Raw genomic sequence first — 17314 nt, forward strand, 5'->3', positions numbered from 1 at the left:
AAGTACAGAGAGATTCCTGACTTACTTTTCTAGCAGCAGGTTTTATTATACACAGAAAAAAATGATAAATATTTAAGCCAATGAATGCAAGAAAAAAGGAAGGAAAGGAGGGAAAGAGGAAGGGAGAAAGGAAAAAAGAAAGGAAGGAAAGAACAGAACGGAAAAGTTAATTTGGATTGTGCCATTTGTAAATGTTTGTGCTTCAGTTTTGCTTAGGAAACAATTTGTGTGCTTGTGCATGTGTGTGTGCATATGTGCATTTGTATACATATCCATGTGTCTATGTGACGTAAACTGCCTCTTTAATAATTTCTGATTTTAGCTATCTACAAAAACATCTGCTATTAATCTATTTGGGTTTAGACACATAAAATCAGATATTTTTACATTTTGAGTAGATATACTTCTATATTACAGTGCAGTATTATCATCTAGTTCTAGTCTTCAAGTTTTGAAAATGTTTCATCCTAAAACTAAACAACTTTTTAGCATGTACAACAAGCAAAATGTGTACTTTATTTGTACATTTTTATATTCATTTTCATTAAGACACTTTCAAAAATAGAATTGCAAAGAATGGGATATAATCATAGAAATTCTACTGTTATTGTTTTTGTATAGGATGGGGAAATTTATGCTCTACCCATCTTGAGTTCTTGTGGCTGGGCTAATAATAAAATTTTGTTCTTGTAGGCAATTTAATCACAAGCATAGAGGTCTCATAGAAATGAGATTTAAACAATTGGTCAAAGTAGGTGCTTTAATACTTTTTAGATGAAAAAACAATAACTTTGTAACAGATAGGACAAAGAAATTTAGGCTTTAGATGGTCAATTAGTAAAGAATCTAAACGGAGTCTGGGCTTGGGGTAGAAAAATAAAAAATAACAAGATTTGTTTATATGAGTTTCTTGCTTGAATTCCCTATCTCTAGGGACAAGGGTGTCCTTTTACCCCTAGATGCCGGTGGTGCACTCTTCACATGAAGAGATTTTTTTCCTGCTTTCAGGGAGACAGAAAGAAGGATCAGAGTGTCTCCCTTGCATTGACCATTTCTTAAGTAACTTCAATTCAAAATAATCAGTATGCCATTGAGGCACATTTTGAGGTGGTCTACACTGGGCCTTCAAATTTTCATACCAATAAATTACCATGTACGCTGGATAAGCACACTGCCAATTTAGAGACAACTCTACAGATAAGCCACAGATCTCAATTTGTCCAGAACAACCAGGATTCTTTTTATTTAGACCAGGATGATGGGTTAATATTCTATAGAAAAAAAGGAAATATTTTAAGTAGGTTTTTAAAAACTTTTTAGGCAAACATTCCCTAAGGTATAATTTACATACCGTAAATGTATTAATTTTTGTATAGTTTAATAGTTCAATACACTTCAAAAAAAAGACACTTGTAACCATTACAGACAAGATATGGAATGTTTCTTACCTTAAAAACTCTGCCATTCCTTTTTGCTGTCGATTTCCATCTTACCACCTCCCCCCCATTCAATAAAAATTTGAAGAATTTAAAAAAGTTCATATGCCTCACGTGAATCACAAACAAATGTAGAGCAGGACAGAGTGCTGCATGAGAAAGCAGTTAACGGGAACACAGGACAGAAGCAGAACAGTGTGGCTTCAAGATTCAGGTGTTGGCACTTAATGATTTATAGAAGAATAAAGGGTGGAAGTGGCTTCCCCAGTGGCTCATGCGTAAAGAATCCACCTGCACTGCAGGAGACGCGGGTTTGATTCCTGCGTCGGGAAGATTCCCTGGAGTAGGGCATGGCAACCCACTGCAGCATTCTTGCCTGGAGAATCCACGGACAGAGGAACCTGGCGGGCTGCAGTCCATAGGTCACAAAGAATCAGATAGGACAGAAGCAGTGGCATGCATGCAGGTAAAGAGTAGAAAAGATTTCTTCATTTGTGGGAGAGTAATGGTATAACATAGATGTAGAATTCACAGTTTTTTGTGGGATAAGAACTGGAAATAAACTCTCTACTTTCCCATGTACTACAGGCACAGGAGATGAAGATAGAAAATAGCACAGTGGTGACAGAATTCATTCTCCTTGGTCTGACCCAGTCTCAAAATATTCAGCTCCTGGTCTTTGTCCTGATCTTAATTTTCTACATCATCATCCTCCCTGGTAATTTCCTCATCATCCTCACCATCAGGTCAGACCCTGGCCTCACGGCCCCCCTCTACTTCTTCCTGGGCAACCTGGCCTTCCTGGATGCATCCTACTCCTTCATCGTGGCTCCCAGGATGCTGGTGGACTTCCTCTCTGAGAAAAAGGTGATCTCCTATAGGGGCTGCATCACTCAGCTCTTTTTCTTGCACTTCCTTGGAGGAGGGGAGGGATTACTCCTGGTCGTGATGGCCTTTGACCGCTACATTGCCATCTGTCGTCCTTTACACTATTCAACTGTCATGAACCCTAGAACCTGCTATGCCTTGCTGTTGGCTCTGTGGCTTGGAGGCTTTGTTCATTCCATTATCCAAGTGGCCCTCATCCTCCGTTTGCCCTTCTGTGGTCCAAACCGACTGGACAACTTCTTCTGTGACGTGCCGCAGGTCATCAAGCTGGCCTGCACCGACACCTTTGTGGTGGAGCTCCTGATGGTCTCCAACAGTGGCCTGCTCACCCTGCTGTGCTTCCTGGGGCTTCTGGCCTCCTATGCAGTCATCCTCTGCCGTGTAAGTGGATCTGCTTCTGAAGGGAAGAGCAAGGCACTGTCCACATGCACAACTCATGTCATTATTATATTTCTCATGTTTGGGCCTGCCATCTTTATCTACACTCGTCCCTTCACAGCCTTCTCAGCAGACAAGGTGGTTTCCTTTTTCCACACAGTGATCTTTCCTTTGATGAATCCTGTGATTTATACCCTTCGCAACCAGGAAGTGAAAGCTTCCATGAGGAGGATATTGAGCCGGCATGTGTTTTTCTGAATAGGTTTTATAATATGAAGTCATGAAGAGGAAATTCTGGCTGTAAATCTTTCATTCCTTTAACAAACACTGCTTTTCATTGAGTGCCTTCCAGTTTTCATGTACTACTGTAACTATTGGGACTTCCCTGGTGCCTCAGACAGTAAAAGCATCTGCCTACAGTGGGGGACACCTGGGTTCGATCCCTGGGTTGGGAAGATCCCCTGGAGAAGGAAGTGGCAACCCACTCCAGTACTCTTGCCTGGAAAACCCCATGGATGGAGGAGCCTGGTAGGTCCATGGGGTCACAAAGAGTCAGATACGACTGAGAGACTTCACTTCACCTTATTGTAACTAGTGGGGGAAATTTATGCATAACAAGAGAATACACTTTGTGTATTTAAAGAACATAAAAGAAACACCAGAATGGTTGCAGTGTAATGAATAAGTGTGAGAGATTTTAGGTGTTAATTTATATGTAAGGGTCAAATAACTAAGGTCTCTTGGGCTGAGATAAGAAGTTTTATTTTATTCTAATTGCAGTAAGAATTCATTTTTAATACTTTAAGCAAGAGAGTTGACTTATCTGAAATTGTTTCTTCTATGATTTAGAGGTATATCATCAGGATTCTAGGCAGAGATCAATAACCAGCAAAACATCATTAAAAGCCAAATGTTATGCTGCAGACTTGTTTTGAGCAACTTATAAAGCTTGAAAATTCTTGAAAACATATATATTTTTCCTCCCTCAAAGTTGGTAGACTGATATGAAAGGAAAATAATTGGTTTTATGGAAAAAATATCATACAACTATTTCACTTGATTGTTTTCCAGAGCTTCATGATTATTACTAATGAGCTATTACAAATCCTCCCTGGATGTTAAAATCTGCTTTCAACTGATTTCAATCTGATTATGATAATGATACTTATTGGTATTGTAGATTCTGTTGGAGATTACATAAACCACTATAGTTATTTTCAGTATAGTGGAGTTTAATGTGGGAAATTAGGTACTTATAAAGTCTTTTATGGAGTAGGAGACCATTATATGTGCTGGGCTATAGACATTTAAACATATATTAATAAAGAAATAGAGAATCCAACAGCTTACATTGAGATTAATTTTTTAAAAAAATGATAGTATATGTGAGCTGCTGTCAGTAGAGATGGGCTTCCCTCGTGGCTCAGACAGTAAAGAATCTGCCTGCAATGCAGGAGACCTGGGTTTAGTCCCTGGGTTGGAAAGATCCCCTGGAGGAGGGTATGGCAACCCATTTCAGTATTTTTGCCTGGAAAATCCCATGGACAGAGAAGACTGGTGGGCTACAGTCTATGGGGTTGCAAAGGGTTAGACACAAATGAGTGACTAAGGCTTACAGGATATTTGAACAGCACTATCAACAAATTTGATTTAGTTGCTATTTATAGACTACTGCACTCAACAATGACAAGGAAACGTTCTTCTCAAGTGCATCAGACATTCTCAAAGAGAGATCATAGGCTAGCCCATAAAATCTCACTATATTTCACACAGAATACATGCTCTGACCACAATGAATCTGAATTGGAAACAACTGAGAAGAGAAACATATTCCACAAACATGTGCAAATTAATTCACAAGCTTTTAGTAACTTAATGTATACCAGAAGGAATTACAGGGCATATTATAAATATTTTTCCTTTAATAATCTATTTTCTGAGAGCTTGATTATTTCTTATTTGATAATTTCTTGAATAACTGTTTGGCAGATACATCAGATGAGCAACTGGGTCTGAAGATTCCTTTGTGGGAAGATTTTAAAGTACAAATTAAATTTCTTTAGTAAATATACAGCTATTCAAGTTATCTGTTTCTTTTTGAGTTAGTTTTGGTAATTAATGGTTTTAGGATGTTGTGCATTTGAGCTAAGTTATCAAATTTATTCACATGAAATTGCTCAGAATGTTTCATTAGCATTCTTTTAATTTCTGTAATATTCGTAATAATTGTTTTTTAACTCCTGATATTATTAATTTGTATAATCTTTTTCCCCTCGAAAAATGTGGCTAAATTTTTATGAATTTTATTGTTCTTTACAATGAACTAGCTTTTGGGTTCATTTATTTTTCTCTATTTAAGAAATTTATATATTTTTTCCTTCACCTATATTATTTAGTTTCTTCTTTCTTTGGATTTAATTTCATGCTTTTTTTTTTCTATTGATTTAAATTTAAATTTTCTATTGATTTAAATTCTTTCTTATAAACCCTTTAAATAAAATCAGTTGATGCTACATATTTCCCTCTAAGCACTACTTTATCTACATATTCTATATTTTTTATATTGTGTTCTCATTTTCATTCCATTAATAATATATTCTAATTTCTACTTTGATTTAATTATCATGGATTATTCAGAGTGTGTTTTTCCCTAAAGTTTTGAGAGTATGCCTAATACATTTCTAGTTTAATTCTATTATAGTCTAAGAACATATTTAATATGATCTCAGTTTTTAAAAGTTTGAAATTTGTCCTATGTCCTAGAATAAATCTATCAGATTAATACCTGTCATGTTGAATGCCATCATAAGTTTTTAATTTAAAACATGAGTGTACTTTTGAAAAATATTGAAAAATTCTCATTATATATCTACAGGACACAGCAACAATAGCTCAACATAGCTGAGAAGTTGTCAATTTTATCATCAGTTAGATATATTTACATGAAGTATAAAACAGCAGTCTCATGGATATCTCCTGAATTTCTTCCAGTGAATTGTAAACTTAATCAAATATAATGTTAGAAATTACCCACTTTTCCAATCTTGCCTCTTTCTGTTTCAGCACAGGCAGGGAGTTTGATTCTTCAGTGATTTTGCACACTGTTCTCCTTTACCTCTTGCTGATGAATGTTTCAATGAAGACGGAGCCATAGTGCTTCCTGCTTCTGCTAATATTTCCAATGCCCATACCAGCGTTTACTCCTCTTTGCTCTCATGATACTCTAAGCACAGTTCTTTTACAAAGATTTTACCATTATTTTAATTATATGTGTCTGTGTTTAAAATTTTTTACCTTCTTTGAAATTAGAGTTTGTACTATTAAATTTGTGTTTCATCACAATGACTTGCTTTGATAGATTCTCAATAATGGCTAGTAAGAAGTGAATGAGTAAATGCATGCATTATGATTTCTTATTGTACAAAGCTGACGTGAAAAATTTTAAATAGGAGCCATTATAGAGTTTTACTTAATGTGATTATGTTAATAATAATAATAATTTTAAAAATTGACTTTGTGGTAGAAAGGAATTGGTGAAACATATATAACACCTGATGAGAAGAGCCAACTCTTTGGAAAAGACCCTGATGCTGGAAAGATTGAAGGCAAAAGAAGAGGGTATCAGAGGATGAGATGGTTAGATAGCATCATCGACCTAAAGGACATGAATCTGAGCAAACTCTGGGAGATAGTGGAGGACAGGGAAGCCTGGTGTGCAGCAGTCCATGGGGTCACAGAGCCAAACGTGACTTAGTGACTGAACAATACCAATATATACAATGAAAATAAAGGTCAGAGAATGTACATAAAATATTTTTTCCACATTTTTGATATATACTTAAACTTTTTTGTCTAAATATAAGGACATATTATATATGTTGTTTTTTAAAAAAATATTCTGAAACCTATATTGTACATGAATGTGTATGTTATACATACATATTTTAAATGCCTGTGAAATATTGAGTTGTATGCAGCTATTAAAATTTATTTAAACAAACCCTACTTTTGCATATTTATCACTTTTATTATTAATAGAGAGAAAAGACTATATAATGACTTAGTTTTTATATTCATAACGCTTTGGGGAAGATGCACAAAGAGTAATAGCTATTTCCTATTGTGAAGTTTGTGCTGGGGGAATATAGATGAGGGATAAAAAATGGGAAGGAATTTTCTCTCTGTATAAATTTTTTCACTCTCTTGGCACTCTGACCCCTTTTCTATTTCTCAACACACCAGATCTTCCTTTCTTTTTAAATTGGAAAAGAGAAGATTACTTTACTAGCCTTTTCAGAAAAAGGTGGATGTTATTGTTTGATATACAGATCTTTCTTTTTGATGACCACTTACTGGAATGGCTTCTTTTAGACACTCAGATGTTACTTTAATGAAACCTCCTCAGAAAGATCCTCTCTGACCATCCTTTCTAAACCAGCAATGTCTTTCCCAAGCTCTCTCCAACTCATACTCTGCTATATTTTCTTTCTAACACTCATTACTATCTGATGTTTTCTTTCCTGCTTATTTGCTTGTTCTCTGTCTCCCTGAATTAGAATGTAAAATTCTAAAGAAAAGGACTTTTGTCTTGTCTGTACTGTACTGTTGACACAATATTGCCAGACTCAGGGGAGACACACAATAAGTTAATTGAGTTTGGTGCAAAATCTAAGGATGTGTCAAAAAACTCAGTAATAGAAGTAAATAATATCTTAATATTTTTAAAAATCAAAAATATCCCATTTTAAAAAGCCTCTGTTATAAGAACTAGCTTAGATCTTCATATTAATTTTGTCTTATATATTGGGATGAACGTTAAGAAGTGAGGAAAGCCTCAGATTATGTTTATAATTATGGAAAAATATCACAATTTTCAAAGTCAAAGACTTTTTGGGGGCAGAACTCTAACCTACTTCAAGGTGGGGCTCTTATTCCACCCAAGTGCATATCTTAACCCTGTGTATTTTCCTTTCCTTTCTTTTTCCTATATACAGGCCTCTTTATCACTGGTTTCCTTTTGTAGTTTGTGGATTTGTGGAACATGTATTACAGACCAGTGTCTCTCTGTCTCTCGACCTTCGAAAATTTTATAATTGTCTTTCCATTTATGTCTCCGTGAGTCTTTCTTTTCCCTGTTTTCTTGTTCTGTTTTGGTCATTCTAACCTTGTACTTCTTTATTTTTTCTCTCTTCTCTTTTTTGTTTCTCACACTATGTCCTTGAGATGAAAGCAGATTAGAACAAATACATATTTGGTTATGAATTTTATTTAGTTTACAAAAATGCGTGTTTAGTGATTTGGTTTTGAAGTGACCCACAAACTCAGATTTCCTTTTAAAGCAAAACAATGAATACAGCAACCAGATATAAAGACTAAATTAAGCTAAATTAAGTTGCATTTAATTACTCTGAACTTTAATTAACTTTTTATTTTAGTAATAATCAATGAAAAAAACAACACCTCCCCACTCTTGGTTTAGCTGAGGAAAGAAAAAGTGAGTAAACAACAGATACCAAGATCAGGATACATTTTTTTCATATCCTATTTAAGGGTCACTCATCTTTGAGGAAGTGATACATTTTACACCACACGGTTCTTTTTTCTAAGAAGTACTAGGTTTTGAATATCTTCATGAGCATTGTTCATATTCTGTCTGCTATGTCTACATCACCAGCAACCAGCAACATGCTGAATCTTACATACTCATTACTGACTTGGCCACATTATTTGCTTTTGGGGTCAGAATGATGGTGAAGATAGAGGAATGAGTAATGCATATGCCATGAGGACAAAATCTAAGGGAGTGACAAAAACTTAGTAATAACCAATATTCTAATCAAATTTTTGAAGTGGGGTTGACAATATTTTGTTAGTTTCAAGTATATAGCATACTGATTCAGATACACACCATTAAAAGTTATTTCAAGATAATGGCTATAATTCCCTGTGCTATACCATATATCCTGTTGCCTATCTATTTTATACATATGAGTTTGTATTTCCTAATCCCATACCCCTAATTTGCCCTGTCCCTATGATATCCCCTAGTTTGTGTTCTATATTTGTGAGTCTGTTTCTATTTTGCATACACATTCATTAGTATTTAAAATTCTACATATAAATGATATGATACAGTATTTGTCTGATAGTTCACTAAGCATAATATTCTCTAGGTCTAACTGATATTGTAAAAAAACAAAATTAATTTTACAAAACTATGATAAAGAAAATAAACACTAAATTTTAAATAAATGCTGGATTAGTAATAGTGCCATCTTGAGCCATATTGGCACCTGAGATAAAAGGAAACATTTGTAATGTTGGTGTCTTTATTTTGAAAAATTGATATTCTTATTCCTAATTTTTACATTAACTCTGACTTTTAAACATTGCATTAAAATTTTATTTACCTTGATTTTTAGGGCTTTTGGTATCAGGGTAAATTTTGCACCTGAGGCAATAATTCACATGTCTCATCCTCAACCTGATTCTGCTTGCTTCCTTGGTATATATATATCAACAATCTCTTATCATTTATTTACATTTTTTTCTCTTTTTGATTTTATTATAAGATGTAAATAAACTTTTCTTAACTTTCTATTTACTTTTGATCTAACAGACTTCCAAACAAGGTTGTACTATCTCAGTCACTGATAGGATTTTGGTGTCAGAATTCAGGATTAACCCCCTGGGGCAGTAGATGCCATATTCTAAAATATTTGCCCTTTACAAAGCTCTGGTGTTTTCCTTGCCAAATTCAATTGACAATCTAATCACTCCCTTTGGAAATAGTCAGCAGGGTTGTGGCAGTTTCAAATCTCCAAAGCGCTTTCTCCATTGCATCATAAAGAGAGAAGATTTCAAAATCTAATGTTCTCTGCTGCTGCTGCTGCTGCTAAGTCGCTTCAGTCGTGTCTGACTCTGTGCGACCCCATAGATGGCAGCCCACCAGTCTCCCCTGTTCCTGGGATTCTCCAGGCAAGAACACTGGAGTGGGTTGCCATTTCCTTCTCCAATGCATGAAAGTGAAAAGTGAAAGTGAAGTCGCTCAGTCATGTCCGACTCTTAGCGACCCCATGGACTGCAGCCTACCAGGCTTCTCCGTCCATGGGATTTTCCAGGCAAGAGTACTGGAGTGGGTTGCATTCCCTTCTCCATAATGTTCTCTATGTGATGACAAATGTTTATGAACAGTGACAAAGATGGTCAGTTAAGGTTTTATGGGAATGGGGAGGAAGGCAACATTATAGAGTTGTGTAAAACCTGGAGATTCAGATTTCTGAAGTTTGGAAGCTATTCATATTTTTGAGAAACAAGAAATAGAAAAATACTATAACTATTCTACTGGTTCATTGGCTGCCTTGGAATGCAATGGACTAAAGATCAGAGTTTGAGCAGGAATAGTCAGAGGCTTAGGTCTAAATTCATGAGTGTGGCATTTTCTACCCTATCCCCAATAGATTTCTATTTATTTTTGATACTTAGAATTACTTTAATGGTGGACAAACACTTTCATTCTATTTCCATAATTAAGTGAAATGATCAATAGCTTTCAGAGTTGACATCTCATTTAAAACCAAGAAGCATGCAAATAACTGATATATTTTCTTTTTAAAGTACAGGTGAAGAAGATGCAAAGAGGGTAGGCCAAGGGTTCCAGAGAAAAGCTTCACAGATTTTATGTTTTGCAGAACATTAGCCCAGATCTTATTTTCCATACTCAACATATTTGAGAGCTTCTTGTGTTGCCTGTGGTTCTGTTATTTATCAACATAGGGTTTTTGATGGTTAGATAGAAAGTTGTGAAACAGAGAATAGTTTCCTGTAAAAACAGAAATTTTATATGAAGTCTTTTTCACCTCCACAGTTTCTTATCTCTATTTATCACTCAGATTTGTGCAGCTACCATCACCCAGGGTTCATCCTAAAGACATTTACAGAGGCTCTAGTGGCAATGTGTCCATTCATTAGAGATACCATTTAATGTCTAAATATTTTCCAGGTTTTTAGCTCTTCTTTAAGCTTACTTAAATGAGCTATTACTATCATCATCAGCTCAATTTGATCCTGATATAACCCCTGTCAGAAAGAGTCAACACATTATTCTATTTCTTGAATGAAAATTCAGACTTCTGAATTTTCAAGAGTTAGTGAATTGCTGAGCCAAGTCATCATAATCAGATAAAATTATTCCAAATCAAATTCAGTTAGGACATTGTCTAGAAAGTTAGCATTTGAAGGATATTTATAGGTAATTTAAATAATCAATCTGTTCTATTGATGAGGGAATTCCTTGTTGAAGGTGCAGTCATTTGTTTGATGGTTTATATATTCATTATTAGCATAAGTATCAATTAAACATTTGATACTTGATAAGCAACATTTTTCAGAATATGTAAACTTGATAATATACGTTTAAATAATTTACAAGCTTCAATCAATATGATGAAGATGTTGCACTCAAAGTTTTGGAAATATTGTTAAATATATTCATTTCATTAGAATGATAGTAATGAGATTTATTTTTCTTAAGAAAGGTAATCAAGTCATTTTATCAGATTCACTTATATGCAGAAAAAATATATGAGGAAATGGATAGTAATTAATGAGTGGTTCAGGTTTGCTAAATTGAAAAGAAATTTGTTCATTCGAGAGAAAATGGTTAGTTCAGTTCAGTTCAGTCACTCAATCATGTCTGACTCTTTGCGACCCCATGGACTGCAGCACTCCAGGCCTCCCTGTCCATCACCAACTCCCGGAGTTTACTCAAGCTCATGTCCATTGAGTCAGTGATGCCATCCAACCATCTCATCCTCTGTTGTCCCCTTCTCCTTCCACCTTCAATCTTTCCCAGCATCAGGGTCTTTTCAAATGAGTCAGTTCTTCGCATCAGGTGGCCAAAGTACTGGAGTTTCAGCTTCAGCATGAGTCCTTCCGATGAATATTCAGGACTGATCTCCTTTAGGATGGACTGGTTTGATCTCCTTGTAGTCCAAGGGACTCTCAAGAGTCTTCTCCAACACCACAGTTCAAAAGCATCAATTCTTCAGTGCTCAGCTTTCTTTATAGTCCAACTCTCACATCCATACATGACCACTGGAAAAACCATAGCCTTAACTAGACAGACCTTTGTTGGCAAAGTAATGTCTCTGCTTTTTAATATGCTGTCTAGGTGGTCATAGCTTTTCTTCCAAGGAGCAAGTGTCTTTTAATTTCATGGCTGCAGTCACCATCTGCAGTGATTTTGGAGCTCAAAAAAATAAAATCTGCCACTGTTTTCACTGTTTCCCTATCTATTTGCCAGGAAGTGATGGGACTGGATGCCATGATCTTAGTTTTCTGAATGTTGAGCTTTAAGCCAACTTTCTCACTCTCCTCTTTCGCTTTCATCAAGAAGCTCTTTAGTTCTTCTTTGCTTTCTGCCATAAGAGTGGTGTCATCTGCATATCTGAGGTTTTGATATTTCTCCCGGCAATCTGGGAAAATGGTTAGTACTTCATACTGAATTATTCTTTTGTAGACCAAATGTTTAGAATGGAAGATGATGGAAAGCATATACATTGCTCATTCTTGCTTGAAAGGAAACAACAGTGATGCTCTTTAAAATAAAATAGCAAGACAGGCATGACCCATAATGGAGTAACAGTGAACATGAGAAGTAGAGACAGTGTAAATATTTCAGGGTGAAAGGATCTGAATAAAAGAATGGGAGAAAGAAGAGAAAATGATAAAGAATGAGATTTAAAGAAAGCAAAATAAAAAGGGAAAGAAAATTGGGAGAAAATGAGAGACAATAAATTAACAGGGGAAAAACAAACCACAATCGAGCTCATAAAATAAATTAGGAAATGAAAGGCTTCTTGATGAATAAAAGGGTAGAGAAAGAGAAAAGACAGAAAATGAGAAAGGAAACACGAAGAAATGTTCAGAGATGGGGAACATTTGCCCTCAAGGCAGGTACAGCGTTGCCTGACGATGTTTGTGTCTCTGCCAAAAGAGTGAAGGAGGCTGTCTCCTGGCCTTCCTATTCTTCTACCGTATCATCACTACCAAAGTCAGATGCATCTCTTAATTAGCTGAAGTGCAAAGGAAGATTAGGGGTATAGTGGTGAGAATTTAGATTTCTCTTTCAGACTCTTCCTTTTTTATTTTTTAAACACATTTTTCAAGATTCTTGTGCTCTGTTTTCAAAATAATTTTATTTATTTATTTATTTATTTATTTTTGGCTGTGTTAAGTCTTCATTGCTGTGTGGGCTTTTCTCTAGCTGCGGCAAGCAGGGTCTACTCTGCTTGAGTTGAGGGAGGTGCATGGGCTTCTCGCTGCGGTGACTTTTCTTGCTGTGGAGTATAGGCCCTAGGGTATTTGGGCTTCAGTAGTTGCAGTGTGTAGGCTCAGTAGTTGCGGTACTTAGGCTCTAGAGCACAGGCTCAGTAGTTGTGGTACATGGGGTTGGGCCAGAGATCAAACTCATGTCTCCTGCTTTGGTGGACAGATTGTTTACCACTGAGCCACCAGGGACATCTTCAGCCTGACGACAGTTTTCCCACTAGTGTGGCTAACATAATTTTTGATTCTGATGACTGTCATAATTTGTATATATATATGTTTTTTGTAAATGTATTTTATTTTACTTAGAGAAATGTTCACCTGATACATAGTCTCTGGATCGATGTGAAGCACCATTTTGGAATCACAGTCAGGAAAATATATAGACAAGAACAGGATATGGGAAGAGAATGGATGAAGTATGTCAGGTAGCATGGAATCCTTTTGTTGGAAAACTGAAAAAAGCAGAGATGACAAGAAATAGGCAGAGTGGAAGAGCCTATAACTCTCAATTATAAAAACCTTCAGAAATCTTCTGATATCTTAGGGATATCATGAAATGACACACCACTCACATCAACTCTGAGTGAGCTTGTGGGGTGCAGTGAACCTAAGAGGAAATAGAGAGAACTCTTTACCCACATTCCTGGGTTTCTTGGGTGTATTTTTATAGACAGGTGATGGAATGAATATTGAGATAAGTATCTGTGGAAGTAGAGACAAGTTAAGAAGTAAGCAGAGAGGCTAATTGGAGGCCCTACAAAATAGTTTTTATTACAATTTTGTGTAAGTATCACTTTGCCTCTGTGTGTGTGTGTGTGAGTGTGTGTGTGTGTGCATGCATGTGTGCATGCAGTGTTTCTATACATATATATGCTGATGTTTTAAAGGAAGATTTTCAAAAATTCCATCTGTGGATGGTAGTACCTGCATATTAGTCATTCCATTCAGTTCTTGAGAGATGTAAAACAGATATTTTTAATATTTCTTAAAATATGTACCATAACAAACCACTGTACATATTGTTTTGTTTTTTTGTTTTTTCCTTTGTATTACTTTCCTCTTATTTTTCACTCATATTTCTCTCTTTGTGTCCTTCTTTCCTAGTGACTAAGTCACTAGCATTTTGTCAAGGTTTTTGTGTCTCTTTGTACATGTTCCAAAAAATTACTTAAGACATATCGTTTATAACTAAAATGGTGAATTTGTCAGATATTTTTACCTAGAGAACAATCCAAGTCTAGATGTAAGAAACTGTAATAACAATAAACTCTGCTTCTTTATGTACTACAGACAGAGACAATGGAGAGAGAGAACAGTACTGTGGTAACTGAATTTATCCTAGGTGGTCTGACTCCGTCTCAAAATATTCAGCTCCTGGTCTTCACAGTAGTCTTAATTTTCTACCTCATCATCCTCCCTGGAAATTTCCTCATCATTCTCACCATCAGGTCAGACCCTGGCCTCACGGCCCCCCTCTACTTATTCCTGGGCAACCTGGCCTTCCTGGATGCATCCTACTCTTTCATCGTGGCTCCCAGGATGCTGGTGGACTTCCTCTCTGAAAAGAAGGTGATCTCCTATAGTGACTGCATCACTCAGCTCTTTTTCTTGCACTTCCTTGGAGGAGGGGAGATGCTACTTCTAATTGTGATGGCCTTTGACCGCTACATTGCCATCTGTCGTCCTTTACACTATTCAACTGTCATGAACCCCAGAACCTGCTATGCCTTGCTGTTGGCTCTGTGGCTTGGAGGCTTTGTTCATTCCATTATCCAAGTGGCCCTCATCCTCCGCTTGCCCTTCTGTGGTCCAAACCAACTGGAAAACTTCTTCTGTGACGTGCCGCAGGTCATCAAGCTGGCCTGCACCGACACCTTTGTGGTGGAGCTCCTGATGGTCTCCAACAGTGGCCTGCTCACCCTGCTGTGCTTCCTGGGGCTTCTGGTCTCCTATGCAGTCATCCTCTGCCGTGTACATGGTTCCTCCTCTGAGGGGAAGAGCAAGGCTGTGTCCACATGCACCACCCACATCATTGTTATATTTCTCATGTTTGGGCCTGCCATCTTTATCTACACTCGTCCCTTCACAGCCTTCTCAGCAGACAAGGTGGTTTCCTTTTTCCACACAGTGATCTTTCCTTTGATGAATCCTGTGATTTATACCCTCCGCAACCGGGAAGTAAAAGCTTCCATGAGGAAGATATTGAGTCAACACATGGTTTGTTGAATCGATTTTATAACAAGAAGTCATGAAGGGGAAATTCTGGCTGAAAATCATTCACTTATTTAAAAAAATATTGTTTTTCTCTGAGTGCCTCCCATTGGCAGGTACTATTGTAGTCAATGAGGGAAGGTTATAATAACAAGAAAACAAATATGCTATGTTATTCAAGAACATAAAGGAAACACCAGCCTGGTTGGAGTAAGGAATAAATGTGAGAGATTTAGTTCTTAAGTTATACATGGCTATAGTGTCATATAAATAATGCTTTTTACACCAAAATAAAAAGTTTTATTCTATTCTATTTGAAGTAAGAATTCATCTTAATATTTTAAGCAGGTGAGTGATTCATTCACAATTGTTCTTTTATGATTTAGAACAACATTATCAAGATTCTGGGCAAAGATCAGTAAGGACAAGGAATCATCACAAGTCATATGTTATGCTACAGCCCTATTTTGAACAATTTAAAAAGCCTGAAACTCTTGAAATACATATATTTTCCTCCTTCACCCAAATTTGGTAGCAGGATAAGAAAAGAAAATAATTGGTCTTTTGGAAAAAAAGTCATCAAATTATTTCACTTGATTGTTTTCAGAGCTTCCTGATTATGATTAATGGGTTTTACAAATCTTCCCTGGATGTTAAAACTTACTCTCAATTGATTTCCATCTGATTATTGTAATGATAGTTATTTAGTATTATAGATTTTGTTGGAAATTACATACATCTCTGTTGTTACCTAAAATAGGGTTTAATGTGAGAAGTTAACGGTGAACTTCCAGATGTTCAAGCTGGTTTTCGAAAAGGCAGAGGAACCAGAGATCAAATTGCCAATATCCGCTGGATCATTGAAAAAGCAAGAGAGTTCCAGAAAAACATTTATTTCTGCTTTATTGACTATGCCAAAGGCTTTGACTGTGTGGATCACATAAACTGTGGAAAATTCTGAAAGAGATGGGAATACCAGACCATCTGACCTGTCTCTTGAGAAACCTCTATGCAGGTCAGGAAGCAACAGTTAGAACTGGACATGGAACAACAGACTGGTTCCAAATAGGAAAAGGAGTACGTCAAGGCTGTATATTGTCACCCTGCTTGTTTAACTTCTATGCAGAGTAGATCATGAGAAACGCTGGGCTGGAAGAAACACAAGCTGGAATCAAGATTGCCGGGAGAAATATCAATAACCTCAGATATGCAGATGACACCACCCTTATGGCAGAAAGTGAAGAAGAACTAAAGAGCCTCTTGATGAAAGTGAAAGAGGAGAGTGAAAAAGTTGGCTTAAAGCTCAACGTTCAGAAAACTAAGATCATGGCATCTGGTCCCATCACTTCATGGGAAATAGATGGGGAAACAGTGGAAACAGTGTCAGACTTTATTTTTTTGGGCTCCAAAATCACTGCTGATGGCAATTGCAGCCATGAAATTAAAAGACGCTTCCTCCTTGGAAGGAAGGTTATGGCCAACCTAGATAGCATATTTAAAAGCAGAGACATTACTTTGCCAACAAAGGTCCATCTAGTCAAGGCTATGGTTTTTCCAGTGGTCATGTATGGATATGAGAGTTGGATGGTGAAGAAAGCTGAGCGCTGCAGAATTGATGCTTTTGAACTGTGGTGTTGGAGAAGACTCTTGAGAGTTTCTTGGACTGCAAGGAGATCCAATCAATCCATGCTAACCTGAAGCTGAAACTCCAATACTTTGGCCACCTCATGCGAAGGGTTGACTCATTGGAAAAGACCCTAGTGCTGGGAAGGATTGGGGGCAGGAGGAGAAGGGGACAATAGAGGATGAGATGGTTGGATGGCATCACCGACTCGATGGACATGGGTTTGGGTAGACTCCGGGAGTCTGTGATGGACAGAGAGGCCTGGCGTGCTGAGATTCATGGGGTCGCAAAGAGTCAGACTCAACTGAGCGACTGAACTGAACTGAACTGTGAGAAGTTAGGTACTTATAAAATGTTTTAAGGACTGGAAGACAATTTTTTAAAATTCTGGGCATCTATAAGTGATTGCCATAAGTGCACTATAAAATCAATCTGCTGAATGATC

General features: G+C 36.7%; 3 protein-coding genes across 3 annotated transcripts in view; 2 read left to right on the forward strand and 1 right to left on the reverse strand.

Moving 5' to 3' along the window:
• Window positions 1-17314, reverse strand: part of LOC145512684 (olfactory receptor 11H6-like) — a 364468-nt gene that overhangs the window by 151640 nt on the left and 195514 nt on the right. The gene's annotated exons all lie outside the window — the stretch shown is intronic.
• LOC145512712 (olfactory receptor 4N2-like) lies at window positions 2022-2960 on the forward strand. Its single transcript, XM_081507005.1, has one exon. It carries the CDS (start codon window positions 2034-2036, stop codon window positions 2958-2960), a length of 927 nt encoding a protein of 308 aa, XP_081363131.1. The 5' UTR covers window positions 2022-2033.
• On the forward strand, window positions 14053-16453 carry LOC145512705 (olfactory receptor 4N5-like). Its single transcript, XM_081506997.1, has one exon. It carries the CDS (start codon window positions 14334-14336, stop codon window positions 15258-15260), a length of 927 nt encoding a protein of 308 aa, XP_081363123.1. The 5' UTR covers window positions 14053-14333; the 3' UTR covers window positions 15261-16453.

Source organism: Giraffa tippelskirchi, chromosome 7 (assembly GCF_054371585.1).
Source record: "Giraffa tippelskirchi isolate mGirTip1 chromosome 7, T2T-mGirTip1v1.2.pri, whole genome shotgun sequence".
In the NCBI taxonomy this organism is placed as follows: domain Eukaryota; kingdom Metazoa; phylum Chordata; class Mammalia; order Artiodactyla; family Giraffidae; genus Giraffa; species Giraffa tippelskirchi.